This window comes from Anas platyrhynchos, chromosome 6 (genome assembly GCF_047663525.1).
Source record: "Anas platyrhynchos isolate ZD024472 breed Pekin duck chromosome 6, IASCAAS_PekinDuck_T2T, whole genome shotgun sequence".
NCBI classification, from domain to species: domain Eukaryota; kingdom Metazoa; phylum Chordata; class Aves; order Anseriformes; family Anatidae; genus Anas; species Anas platyrhynchos.
This window is the reverse complement of record NC_092592.1, coordinates 25390752-25405112: the sequence shown is the minus strand read 5'-3', so window position 1 is coordinate 25405112 and position 14361 is coordinate 25390752. Positions and strand designations below refer to the sequence as shown.

The window sequence follows — 14361 nt, the reverse complement described above, 5'->3', positions numbered from 1 at the left end:
CTAGGAAGGATATTCTAAAGTACAATGATGCATGTTCTCTTTTAGGATTTACAAAAACTTTTAGACTGTTATGTAGTAAGTAAAAGATGCTTGTTTAGCAGCCCATGTTTTTTCTCTAGACTATACTTGCTAGTAGTAGTTCATTTAGTGTTTTTTGTGTCTAAAATTATTTCACCATAATTATTACAAAAATCTGTGGTTCTGTATTTCTGCAACTATACTTGATATTTCTCATTCCAGTTATTTTCCCTAAAGGGAAATAATGAAGACTTAGATACCCCTGCCAGCCCCAATAGTACAGGATGTTTTATAGAAGACAGTACACGGGATCCTGAGCGGCTTCTCTCTGAACTAAGAGAGCATCTAGCAAGTAGGTATAATTTCAGTATCCCTGTGGAGACATAACAGGCATTTCTGCATCCCTGGTGTACTTTCTCAGAAATTCTGCCCAACACCCACGGCACAAATTGAGTTTACTGTAGCTTGAGCAGGACTCTGAAAAGCCAGGCTAATAATAACAAACAGATGATGTTTATACCACATGAATTTACAAGTGATTGCCCTAGTAGTTACCCAGCCATGAATGAATTATAAGCCTGGTGGTTTCCCCAAATAGGTAGAAATGGAAATTTATACTTGAATAATTGTGCTTACTTTGACAAATATGGAATCAATACTGGCTAAAATGCCCTTTCAAGACCAGCCATAAAGAGGGCAATGGATTTAAGACATCTCCCCTAAGACAATCTTTGAAAGTTAGCATGGTATGATAACAGAGCACTTGAGACCAACCCTATAGGTCCAAGCAGTCAGATGGTGTACCTCCTGCTATTTGACAAAATAAACATCACTTTAATAACTACGTTGGATTCCTCTTTTCAAGCAAAAATAATAGATAAGATGTTTTCACAAATGGCTTTGAGATGACTACATGGAAATAACCAAAGGTGGTTTTATTTTATTTTATTTTATATAATTTAGGATAAGTCTTTTCTCCCTTATTGTTCCTAACAGAATGAGGCAGAGCTAAACCCGCATACATTGCAAACTGTTACTGACATTTATCTCAAATTCCAGTTAAGTCATCCCTGCATATTAGCATCTGTAGTATTCAATTACTAATTGATCTACATGGTAGAAAATTAAATTAAATGAAATATTTTTTTAACTGAATATTGTTTTACATTGGCAGTCATTAAAAAAAAAAAAAAAAAAAAAACTTTTTCTCCTCTATCTTACGTAGTCCTGTAGTAACATTATAAAATCTTGTCGGACTCTTTTATGTATGTTCTCAATGAACCTAGACATACCTGTTGTACTATGATGTAGCAATAAAAAGCGGGACTTTGATGGACAGGGTTGGTTTCCCACAGCATCAAGTGTGAGATCTTGATGAACACAACTACTCAGAAAATCCAGAGGTAGCATACAATAATATGAAGGCTTTGTAAGGGTTTTAGTATCTATAACTATTAAACTCTGACGTCACATAAAAACTCCTTTACTGTTACTGTCCTGAAATGAAGATTTAATTGACAGTCTGATTTGCATCAGGCAATGAAGCTAAGTAGAGTAGAGCTAGAAAGGCTTGCATGTGACTTTTTCTCTCAGCTAGAGCAAAAGGTAAACAACCTGCAAGTAACAAGAAGCCCCAAACGCAATTAGCATCCTTTCCTGTTTGTAAAGTAGCTGCTAGCAAGCTGCAGACTTTTTTTTTAATGTGTGAAAGTGATCAGTGATGTGATAAGATTCAAATTTCGGGTGCACAGCTACAACCACTGTGCCAATACTAGCTGTTCAATGACCTGGGCACTCACTTCTGAAAATCAGGTCCTTCTGTTGAGGTGTGTCACATGAGGCATGCAGAAATGCAAACACTCAAAGAACGTTAGTGAGGAAAGAAGGAATGAATCCTCTCAAAGGGGCTCAGCAAGGGGACATGAAAACCTGGCTGTTGAATAGCAGCTTACTTAAAACATTTGTGCTTACTAAAAGAAATTGCTTTCATGCTGTTACCAACCAGAGGTGTGTGTTTCCCCTCCAGGCCAACTTGTGTTTGATCCAGTTGTCAATGGACCACTCTTTACTGGTTCCAGTTGCTAGCAAGTACCAAACCTGCAGATCTCTTTCTTCTGCTCATGGGACCAGTCACCAGGAAGCAGGTGGGGAAGCAACCTGGTTGCAGGTCACAACATTTCCCTTTCTCCTGAGGTGAGAAGGCAATAGGGGTGGGGCGTGAGGACAGGAAAAAAAAATGCAGAGGGAAAATGAAAATGTCAGGGAGTAGAGAGTTACTAGTGTGAGGGAAGAAATGTACAAAAGGTGTAAAAAGCTCATTAAAGGTTACTGAGTATAGAAAGAGGGTATGCACTAGAGAAGGAGTTCCTAGTAACTTCTTATCTGGGTCTTCTAGCCTGTGCCTTTCTATAAGTTCTGTGCTGATGCAAGTAACAGCTATCAGAAACACACTGCAGCATTCAGACCTCTAATCCTGCAATAGAGTCATGTGGGAGATTAAAACTAATGAAGGCTTTCCTTTAAGCTTTAAATATAATCTAGGTGTAGTGTAATGTCCTGAAGATACACCCTGCAGAATCCAATGAGAATTTCAGACAATCAAATATGAAAGCGTGCCACAGATCTGTTTCACCCATTGAAAACAGTCAAAACCAGACTGTTTTCTGGATATCAAGAATCCGATCTGTTGAGAAATTTGAGACTCCTATCCAACTTGTTTATTACAAATGCATACCTGACATTTTGCACACTTCCAGGGTAGTATCGAAACACTATAAAGTTGCTATCATTGTACCCATCACATAAATCTTACACTTATGAATTAGTTAAAACGTAACATACAAATTTGAAGTAACTGCTTGTACAAAAAGGCCAAGAAGGAAGCCAGTGCAGACTCATACCGGAAGCAGGAGTCATTTTCTTCCTTTATGAGCAATGTTGAAGCCTGAATGTTCCACAAAGGAAGATGAAAGAGCCCCCAAGATAAATATACTTAAAAGCTGACACAGACAATGATGATTTTCATGCAGTTCTTCAAACAAGCTCTTTTAACATAAACACGGAAGTTTTCACTTTGAAAGTTACACTGCCAAACAAAAGTCTATAAAGGAAAATTAACTCCTTAAGGAGAAGATGAGAGAGTACAAGCTAATGCTGATATCTGTTAATTCTATCTCAGCTGGAGTGTTTTCTGCTTTATGTTGAAGTTACTTAATAGCAATGGTAAATTCTGATTTTCAATAGTTAAACACCAGAAATCTTTAATAGGCCTAAAATATATTCTGAGAAGTTGTTTTTATGAATTAAAAGAAAAACTTGAATTGATTCATATCATTTAATATACTAGCTAGAATAAAATAGAGAGCAAAGAATATGTTCACATGTTCACCCAACTTGTTTTTAAATCTAATTTAAGCTCAGTAATTGTACAGAACTTGTGACAGTAGTCACAGATTAGCCTTCTTTTCTGTCTTTATAAAGCAACAGCTTTTGGAAAGAGCTGGACTAGATGTGAAACCTCTGTCCCTGTTTATTCAGCATTATAGTGTGGTTCTGCATCCTTATGTCCCTGATGACAGACGTGCTTTCCTATTTATGTTGTTTGTATTCAGTTTGTGCATGCTGGAATTATGTGCACTCTTTTTTAAACTGCACAGGCTAGTGTCCCTCTTGCCTTAGCTCATGAAAAAAGAACAATTTGACTTCTGGGATTAAATAAAACAACAACAAAAAAAAATGTATAGCCACACAAGCATAAACAACGGAAGATCTAAATAAATGGTCACTTTGTAGCATTATTTGTTTCTACTCATGTTATTTTCATGCTGTGTACTTCCACAAGCCTACATAGAAAGACCTGCAGATTTATAGAGTTTGTCCTCATTTCCATTTCTTCTTGCTTCTGTGGCTTATTTTTGCCTGTTACCTTGATCAAAAAACAAAAACAAAAGAAAACAAACAAAAAACCACCACCCACCACTTAGATATTTGAGAAGAGCTTTTCTCCCCTTCAGTCTTCTTTCTGGGTATGAAATATTGTTATTTTTTATACATGTATGTGTGCATAAATGTATGCTTGAGTGTATATGTATTATAAATGTATATATTTATATATATATTGAAAATATATAAATGTGTACGTTTATGTATGCAAATGGAGATCTAGGCTCTCCTGAGTGTCCATAGTGAATTATTATTGTTAACCTTATAATATTTCAGAGCTCATAAGCCATGTTTAGTGAAGGTGCATGTAGTTTAGTCACTTTAGTGACATAGGAAGAGGTGTAGTTACTAGTAACACTGTTCAGAGAGGGGTAAAGAGAGGGAAGATTTAAATGTAAACATAGAACATAAAAGTCTTTTTGGAAAAAAAAAAAAGAACAACTCTATGAAATGCATAGATTATTTCCTAGAAGCCATGCCACAGGAACAATAAACTACCCAAACTATTAAATATTCATTTAAATCAAGAGCATGGATAACATCTAGACAAAACTGAGGAATTTCCAATCTATAGATATGAAGTGTGACCAAACAATATCAGTAAATTAAAGGATATGTATTCATCTATTATAAAATAGGGTGGAAAGTAGAGCTAATTTAGAAAATGAGAGGTTTGAGATCATGGAGCTAACTGCTGGAAAAAATTACAGACCACAGTTATTAAAAATGAGGTTACAGTCACTTGTACAGAAAACTGTTTACAATGGACAAAGAGCACCACTTCTGAGCAAGTCTATACAAGATAAAATCAAGCGGCAATGACTTTGCCCTAATTTGTCTCTTGGAATACCTCTCAGATACCATTTCATTGATATCTCTGCAGTGTTTTTTGGACTGCAAGCGCTATCAGTCAGCATCCAGTCTCTTGTATGACACCACTGCTCTTCGTGAAGAACTTCAAAGGAAGACCATGTGCAAATTGCCACATATTAAGCAGGTTTTCAAGAAGGCTGTGCAGCTAGTCAAAAATTTCCATGGGGTAAAAAATGAAGCAATTTAAATCACAAGTGTTGGTATGGAAACTAATGAAGTTTAGATGGCAAAACAAAACAAAACAAAACAAAAAACAAACAAACAAACAAACAAAACATTTACAACCTTAAAACAATAAGCACAACGTTAATAAAAAGTGTTAATTAGCAAGAAATAAGAGATTATTTAACAAAAGTAAATATCCTTCAGCAGTCAGAAATCCAATGTAAGCAACAGCAGTAAAAGTGGGTCTAACCTACAGAGATAAAACGTAAATTTAAAAAAAAAAAAAAAAAGAAAGAAAAAAAAAGGAATGCTTGAAACGGTTAGATATCTACAAATAAATAAGAATTTTAAAGAATTTTTGAAATAGCCAAGAGGATAACTGGTTAGTTTGCTGACCTCAGAACAGAAGACATGATTAAGGAATGCATGTTGCAAAGAACCTGCATAATTCACCTGCATCAGGCCATAATACATACATTTATCTTAGAACAACATTTTTCCAGATAATAAATTAACAGCAGTGATTAAGACACAAGCAAAGATGTCTCCACAAACTGCTAAGCTTCTAATACTGGCTTCTATTCAGACAAGATTTCCAAGGGAATTTAAAAATCAAATTGAGAGCCACTAAAATACATGCAAACAATTACTAAAATCTTCTGTTTTACCAGACTAGGAAAAATCAAATGTGATATCTACAGCTACAGAGAGGTAGGTGTGATTCTAAGCAATACAAATCTTCAGGACAAGAAAAATGAACTGGAAAAATAAAATTAGAAGACTAGAACATGGTATGTCAGGTCTAATCAGGAGGGATTCCACCAGTGGCACTGTGCCTCTTTCATCTACTATTTGCGCAGCTAGAGCACTTGAAGACATGTAGGCATACATAGTAAATAAGGCAGTTTCAGTTGCTGTGGATGTGCAGACTAAGCAGAAAGAGTTCACAAATTGACACAGTTGGCAGGAGGAGGAACACAAACTAAAAATAATTGAGATCAATGCAAGAAGTTATGATTGGAACCTGTGAACTGACTAGAAATGAGTTTTATCTAATTTAGGAACTGGTTTTAGAGAGTATACTGGCATACAGCAGATTTGCAGAGGGGATTCTTTTGTATATTCTTTTATGTATTCTCTATTATTTTATATATTCTCTATTATTCTCTACATATTTCATTTTTGTTTATATACAAAAACAAACAGGAGAGAATATGTGGCTACTTAAGAAAAATTGGTCAAAAGAAAACAAATGTGCAAAAAGAATTGGTATGGATTATGGAGCAGGTAGTGGATAAAAAAGAATTGTTTTTCATAATTAAGTAAGAATCTGCTTTATACAAACATCACATCAAAATACAAAAATATATAGTATGAAACTTGAATCAGTTGTGTTTCAGTCCTGAATGCCTGCTATCAAATAAATAACAGATCATTTGTTCTGTCTGTTGCAGATCATTTCACTTGGACTGCAGTTTATCATCATTTCAGCAAGTACTCAGTCCATAAGACCCACCACCAATATTTTCCCTGCGCTTATTTTTATCAGGTAAGATAACTGCTATGGAGCTGTGCAAAACAAATTTTATTGTATTCTTGATTGGCACTTTGCCTTAAGTGCTATTAAAACAATGCACAAAATGTTTAAAGGAACCTAAGAGGACCCAGGATGTTAGAATTACATGGATATTGGAAATAGCACCTGATGGTCATTTCACTAACATCCATGGCAGGAAAGAATAGCTTCTGATTCCTGGCTAAATGAGTTTGGAAATATTATCAGGGATGTTTTTTATACATTCTTGTCAACAGCATCTAGCATGCAAGAAAAATATGTATTCACTCCCTGAGTGGTTACTTCTTGGTTCTACAATGGCAGAGGGGAAGGTGTGAATTCTGATCCTTTTGGAGTACTGTAAGAGGTTCCTGGCCTCCACCTAAAGTCATTGTTGTTTTGTTTTGTTTTTGTTTTGTTTGTTTGTTTTTGTTTGTTTGTTTCCATATCCTGCTACAGGGGGCATATTGTACTAACTAAAGGTAGTTCTTACATCAGAGTCATGAGAGGGAAAAGGCATCTGGGTCACTGAGCACAGCACAGTGACAGAAACTGTCTCTACCACAGAAAATGAAGCCTGTGGTTTGCTTTGGCCACATTCTGTGATGCGGAGGCTTTGGGCTGACTCACGCTGCCGGTGTTTGGTGTTTCTGAAGTGGCCACTTTTAGTGTCAGTTCCTCATCACCAAGGAGCTCCTGCCAAAGGACAGGAGAGGGAACGGGTAGGAAAGAGGTGTTCTGCTTCCTGGTGTCCATGTGTGTGGGGGGCAGGCTTTCTAGGGACTGGTGTGTAGGCTCGACCTGAGTGTGTAGAAGATTAAAGTATTACACAGCAACGTCCTGATTGTGGAGCTATAAAGAGGTGGTGGAGGTGGAATGAAGTGTGTCTACTTGGTGTGTGCGTGTTCTTGAGGAATGGATGAGTGAATACATATTTGAAGAGTTAACTACTACAGGGGAAGGCGAACCACTCATCGTGACGGCAGGGGGTGAGCACGTCGCTATGGAAAGGTTTGGGACGCCCTGCGCACCTCGAGGGGGTTGGGATGAGAACTTCCCCGTGCTGGAGCACGATGCAGATCCGTGCATTTATGCAAGGTTACACCTAACTGCCAGGGCAGAAAACCCCACTGTTGTGTTTTGAACTTAGCCCACGGAAGGCTACGTGCGCGGCCCCCTTCGCAGCGCAGGCTGGGCCCGTTAACGCAGGGACTGCTCGGGCCCGGTCTCGCCCCCCGCCCCCTGCCCCGGCCGCCGGGGGGAGGCCAGGGGAGGGCGGGGGCTGCCGCCAGCTGCGCCACGCACGGCCCCGACGCGATGCGGGGCGCGCTGCACGCCGGGACTTGTAGTTCCCGCCGGGCCCGGCGGCCTCGCCGCAGCGCCGAGCGAAGGCCGCGGGGCAGCGCATCTCGGCCGGGCGGGGGGAGCGGCGTGAGCTCGCCGAGCCGCCGGCTGCCCCCTCTCGTCTGGCTGCCGGCGGGGAAGGGACGGCCCGCAGCGGAGCGGCAAGGGAAGGCTCCTGCCGCACCTCCTCCTGCCTCTCTTCGCCCCGCGGCGAGGGGGCAGGGCGCTCGCCTGCAGGCCTGCCCCCCCGCCCCGCCGATGGTACGCGCCGCCGGAGGCCTCCTCGCCCCCCCCCGCCCGCCGCCGGCTCGGCAGCGCCATGGCCGCTCCTGCTCAGTCCGGCTGCCGCCTGCGCCCGCCCTCCCCGCTCTTAGAAGCGCCCTCCCCATTGGCTGCGGCGGGGCGGCCTTGCCAATCAGGAAGCGGCTCTCATGGAGGAAGGGAATAAATACAAGATGGCTGCTCGTATAAAACCAGGCGTTGGGCTTCGCCCCGGCGATGGGCGGCTAGAGCCTTTAACCCGCGCTCCGAGGGTCGCGCGCCGCTGCCGCCCGCGCCGCCGCCGCCGCCCCGGGGGGGAGCGAGACCCCGACCGCTGCCGCCCGCAGCCGCGCTCAGCCGCCGATCGCCGGCGGGGCCGAGGCCGGGTGCGGCGCCCGAGAGGCCCGAGCTAGGCCCCGCGCCCTCCTCCCTGCGTCCGCCGGGCCCCGCGCCGGGCGGCCATGGCCGTCTCCAGGTCGGTAGGGGCCGGGGGGGGGACGGGCGGGAGGCTCCGGGTCTCCGTGCGGCCTGGCTGGGGTGGGGGTTGGGGGGGACGTTGAGGAGCGCTGCCCCCTTTCCCCGCTGGGCCCCGCAGCCCGGCCAGGCCTCGCTGCGGCTCCTCCGCCTCGCCGGGCCCGAGAGTGGCAGCGGGCTCCTGGGCCTGGGTTTCCCTCCTGGGCGCGGCCCGCAGGGGAGCCCCCGTCCTTCTCCCTCCCTCCCTCAGCCCCCAGGGGCTCCTCACGGGGCGCCCCGGGCGGCCTCTTGAACGCGCCGCCTTGGTTTTGTTGGCTTCGTCGGGTTAAAACAGTGGGATTAGTGATACCGAGCCGCAAAAACCGGGGAGAAACCGGTTAGCCTTTCCGAGCCTTTAGCTGTAAAGTAACAGGAATAAAACAGGCTTCCGTGGAAGAAAGTGATTAGTCTGCTCTCGCTCTGCCTCAAGATGTTGGGCAGTATCTGCTTACACACATGTGCGCCGGGGTGTGCCAGTGTTTGAAGTTACTCACTGATACAGAGGTAGGTCTTAATGGAGCAGTTCTATTAAAAAACACTGGGCTCAAATTCCTGCCATCTTTATTTTGTGTGTGAGATGGGCACGTTAAGTTTCCATACAGAATTGTTGAAGAGAAACCATAAATCCAAGTTAACCTTGTGATGGGTTAGCCTCAAGTCACATGCTGGTGGATCCTCTGTTCTTCAGATACATCGTAACAAAAATCAATTTCTGAAGCTGTGTGTGAAGTTTAGTTCTGTGTAGCAGAGTAAAGGTGTGCACCCTTAGAATTCAAGTCCATTATACATCAAAACGTGTAGTAGCAGTACACCTTTTAAGACTTCTTGTAGGGGTATGTTAGTTTGAGCTTAGTAGATTCTTTAAAATATCCCTTTATCTTACTCTACTCACGCTTCTTATGAGCCCATTATTTGTTGGGATCTGCTCCTAATGCTGTCCATAAGGACATGTAAGCAGTAAGAGATTGCTGTAACAAGACTACTCTGTACTTTAATACTGTAAGCAGTTGCGTAAAATAGAATAATATACTAATTTCATTAGATGTGGGGCAGTCTGCTTAAATAATGGTGCTGAGGTATGAGTGATATGGAGCTAAACTGGAGTGTTAAGATAGAACTGAAAAGTTTGTATACTGAGGCCGTGTCTATTGTAAAGATCAGCGTCAAATCGAGTTAACAATGTTCCAGTATTCCTGTAAAACTACACTGCTTTAGTGAAAAGCACTAGTGCTCTCTGCAAGAAGTTAGATAACACCTGTTTGGTCTGGTAACTGATAGGAAGACAAACTTCTGTTTTGGCTAAGGTTCATTCTTAAGCCTCACTGTGAAGCACAAAAAGTTGGTGTGTTAATAAGGTCATGTGATGCATTGCTTCAATGTCTAGTTTTAAGACCAAATTATGACACAAGTTGAACATAACGATTTGAGCTTTAATAAAAGTGCTGTGATACTTGTGAGTTGGTATAGGATTGTTTCAATTCCACACATAAATCATGTAAAAGAACTAATACTTTGGAATGCTGTAACACTTTAGCTCTTCCTGGAGAACTCCTAAGTTTCTCTATAATTTGCAGGTGTGGTATTGTGTAAATTTGGCTTCAGATGTGTTTTTGGATAGAGCAAAACCCATCCATATCCCTTTGAAGTTACATAGCAACTCTTGGCACATGAACCTTTGAACAGCTTGACCGTTGATATTATAGTGTCAATATTGCTTTTGGTATATTCAAGGAATCTTGTCTTCGCCTTTTATTTCAGAGCACTGAATTTCTAAGATCGTTTCTTTTCAGACTTACAAGTGTTCAGGACAATTATTTGTAGTATAGCACATACCTACGTTACTGTAGAAGGTGTGGTTGTTCCAGTTTTTCTACCAGTTCCATTTAAATGTAGAGATAGGAATTTTTCCTCTAAGATCATTACCTTTTTATGTATTTAAAGGAACAACGTCTTTCACTGCTGAGTAATTCAAACTATACAACTATGGGGAGTGAGGGAGAAGTTGATTCAAATTAATCTTTCTTCAAGGACCTTTACTGAGTGTATACCAAACTTTGATATTAAAAAATAAATCAAAAAAACACAAGCACAAACCTTCACTAGTGTTAAGTCTGTATTGGAACCTTATTAAAAAAATAAATTTGGAGGTGTATGGGGTATGTTTTTGTTTTCTTTAACATTCTCAAAACAAATTATCAAGTTTTTCCTCCCAGTAAAGTTTAGTTTTTGCTGTTTAGTGAATTGCAAACCTTTCTTAAGACTAGTTTGGATCACTCTGATCAGACAAATAGAGGGAATTTAGAAATTCCATCGAAAAGAGGGCTTTGAAATACCTCAAAAAAAAAAACTAGATTGTGAATTTGCAGTTCTGCTGTTAATAAGGTCATCTTAAAAATAAAGTATCACTTACTTATAATTCATTGACAAAATGGATTCTGACACTTTAATCTGTTAAATAAAACTGTTAGTTTTGTTTCATTCTGCTGTTATATGGACTAAAGATACACTCCTATGTAGCAATTCTGTGATAATACACTAGCAAATGCACCTAAAAGAAGAGCAGTGGAGACCTCATACCAAAAGATGTTGTAGACATCAGTTCCATGCTGAGAAGACTAAACTACTAACCTACCAAACAGCAGCCTCCCCAGAAGGAGGTACGGGTGGGTGGGAAGGTTGACGTTCTTTTTCTGAACATGCAAGCTAATTTGCATAGGCATTCTCTCCTGTTTCTGGTCTAAAAGTATATGTGAAGTAGCATCATATTTGCATAACTAATAAAAATAATTAAAATTCTTGACAGTGGAACTGAGAAGGAAAAAAAAAAAGGAACTGAAAAGTTTTGTTTCACCATCATTCCTATGAAGTTTACATGAATAAACACAATGCCTTACTAATAACCTTTAGAGTTACTTTTGGTGAAAAAGTAACTGCCAATTTACAGAGAACAACACTCATAGATTACTCTGAGTTTCAGCAGATGATAAAGTGTTGATGGTACCTTTCGACATCCAATATAAAAGTCTTTTCAATTTCCGTGATGTGTTTTAAGGCAGTTCATGTATCATCATCATTCTAACACCAAGGCAGCTAGTGGCTTTCTCATGTTTTTTGATGGCCTTCACAGTGTGAGGGGGAACAAAGATTTTAAAATGCAGTGACAAAATGCATGAAGCTGGTAAGATGGTTTGGTTTTAATAGGCACGTCCTTAAGATTACCCTGAAATAAGTTTACCTGTACTTTCTTAAAGACAGCCCCTTCAGGATAACTTCAAGACATTCCTAAGCAAGTATGGGGGAACATAACAGCTGGCTGCTGTTGCAAGCTGTTCTGCATTTGGTCCATAAGATTTTAATACTGGTTTCTAGAGTTTTCACTGTCTTCATTTGCTCGGATTGCTATATAACTATATTTTTTTGCTATATAAAAGAGTATAGAACAGAAACTGAGTTTTCAGTTTAAAAGAGAAAAACCCATATCAGAAGGCTGTGCTAGTAAAGCCCCTAGAAAATAAGTGGGTCTCATATGTTGCTCTTGGCTTTTGAAGTATAGGGTGGTGACTGCCCAGTAGCAAAGGACTGCACTGGGTGGTATCACTATTTATCTAAAATTTTAGGTTTGATATTGCATTGTTAGGGGGGGCGAAGTTCTTAGAAAATGCCAAAATTATCAAGAACTTTTGTTATGGGCCCTATACACCTTTTAAAACCGTTCCTTTGGGTTTACCACAAACTTTTCCAGGGAAAGAACTAGATCATTTGGAAGCTGTTACTTCATACATGGAAAGCAAGAGTTAGCCTGACCAAGAAGCAAGCATTCACTCCTACTTAGAGGAGTATAACTACTCATTCTGTCTTTCATAAGCTCTTGTAGTCTGCATCATACCTACTCCCCTGCTACTCACCAGGCAGATACACTTAACCAATGCAATTACCAGTTTTTGGCTAAAAAGCCTGAGGGAAATAGGGAAACTCTTCTCCCACTGATGGAGGCTGACAGAAAGACCCTGACAGGGGAGCTGCCTTCCTGGCTGCAACATGTGGGAGGGAGGGAGTGTCCGTGCAGCCCTAGTGAGGGGGGAGCAGCAGTAGCATGTGCACTGCTGCCCAAATGAGATAGAGCTGTAAAATTTCTCAGACACCTAACAGACTGATGTGAAAGTCAAAACTAAGGATTGCACACTGATAAGGACTCTAACCCGTCCCAGCAGCCAAAACTGGAGTGCTTGCCAAGGTGTTCTCTCTATCACTTGGCAATGCATTTGTTGTGTTGTATTAGTGCATCTTTATGTGCCTGTGTAATTTCCAGTGCTATTTTCTCACTGTTTTTGTAATGGAAGTGGTCATATGTATTGCATTTAGGTAGATACGTATATAGTAGTTAACAAATGTGAGAAAAGACTTCTTTACTGTGCGGGTGACAGAGCAGTGGAACAGGCTGCCCCCAGAGGCTGTAAAGTCTCCTTCTCTGGAGATGCTCAAAGCCCGCATGGATGCTGTCCTGTGCAAGCTACGCAGGGTGTTCTGGCTTGGACCAGGAGATCTCCGGAGGTCCCTTCCCACATCAACCATTCTGTGAAATAAAGCTTGTATAACCTAATACTGCGACTCATATAAGATATGAAATATGCATTCCTTAAGGAGTAGCACTAATTTTAGCATTTGGTTGGCCTGTGTGTGCAGTATATAATACTGTCACCAGTGATGATGGAGCCCTCCTTTCATTTGAGCTGTTCCTTTCACTGCTCTGTAGGAATTGAGGATTTCTGTTCTCCACAACCCCACCTCAAAAACCATTTACTCCACAGTCTCTCACCTTTCAATTCATTCTTGATGTATATCCTCCCAATTTTTGTTCTGAAATCTGATGATTTTCTCTCACTTGCTGACTGTATATTGGAAAGTTTTTCTTGATTATTTAACACTATATATATGCTTTAACAAGGGGTTAAGTTTTTGAACTGTGCCCAAAAAACTGGCCAAGCTGGGACTGAATAGTGAAAAACTAAACAAAGGTTTATTAGGTCAACAAGAAAAACTAAGGCATCTACCATTAATACTTAGGCTGAACTTCGCAGTGAGTGTCAACCCCTGTCAAATCTAAATTTTAGTTTGGTGAAATATTCTAGGTTTCTGGGCTATTTCTGTGCTAAGAAATTTCTGGCTCCTGAAATGTGATTTATAGTGTAAACGTGTAAGAGTGTTCCCTTTCCTTCTGATGGATGCCAACTTGCAGCCTTGCAAAGAGCAAAAAGTTAGAGTGCTGCAGGGATCACCCCATGAGGGTTTTTGTATGGTCACACAACTTTAATGGGTTGGAGGGCTGCTGGGATAGACACGAGCTGTTCTGTGCCTGTGGCTGTACTGTCAGTGACTGTGCCCTGGCATACAGGCCCAGACACAAATGTGGAGCCCGAAGCGATCACTTCATTGGCAGCAGTTATCAGTTCACAAGCCTAAACTCATTTGAGGTCAACAAATGAGAAGTCTCCCCATCTGAGGTACTGTGAGGACCATATTCAGTCAGACCGCTTACGCTGTGGTGATCAGAACCCTTATACAATTTAGCTGTGCACGGCATCTTTTGGAAACGTTTTTGAGATAATGTTAATAACGTCTGTATCTTGACCTCATAATTAACTGTCCCACTATTAGCTTTCTAATACCTCTGTAGCTGATGGGCTTTCAAA

The 14361-nt window shown here is 41.3% G+C and overlaps 1 protein-coding gene across 1 annotated transcript in view; it reads left to right on the top strand.

Moving 5' to 3' along the window:
* The first annotated feature begins 8345 nt into the window (after positions 1–8345).
* BTAF1 (B-TFIID TATA-box binding protein associated factor 1) overlaps positions 8346–14361 on the top strand; it is a 45127-nt gene continuing 39111 nt past the window's right edge. The window contains exon 1 of the mRNA XM_027460389.3: positions 8346–8633. Coding sequence (XP_027316190.2) covers positions 8620–8633 — 14 coding nt within the window. The 5' untranslated portion in view covers positions 8346–8619. The remainder of the gene's footprint in view (positions 8634–14361) is intronic.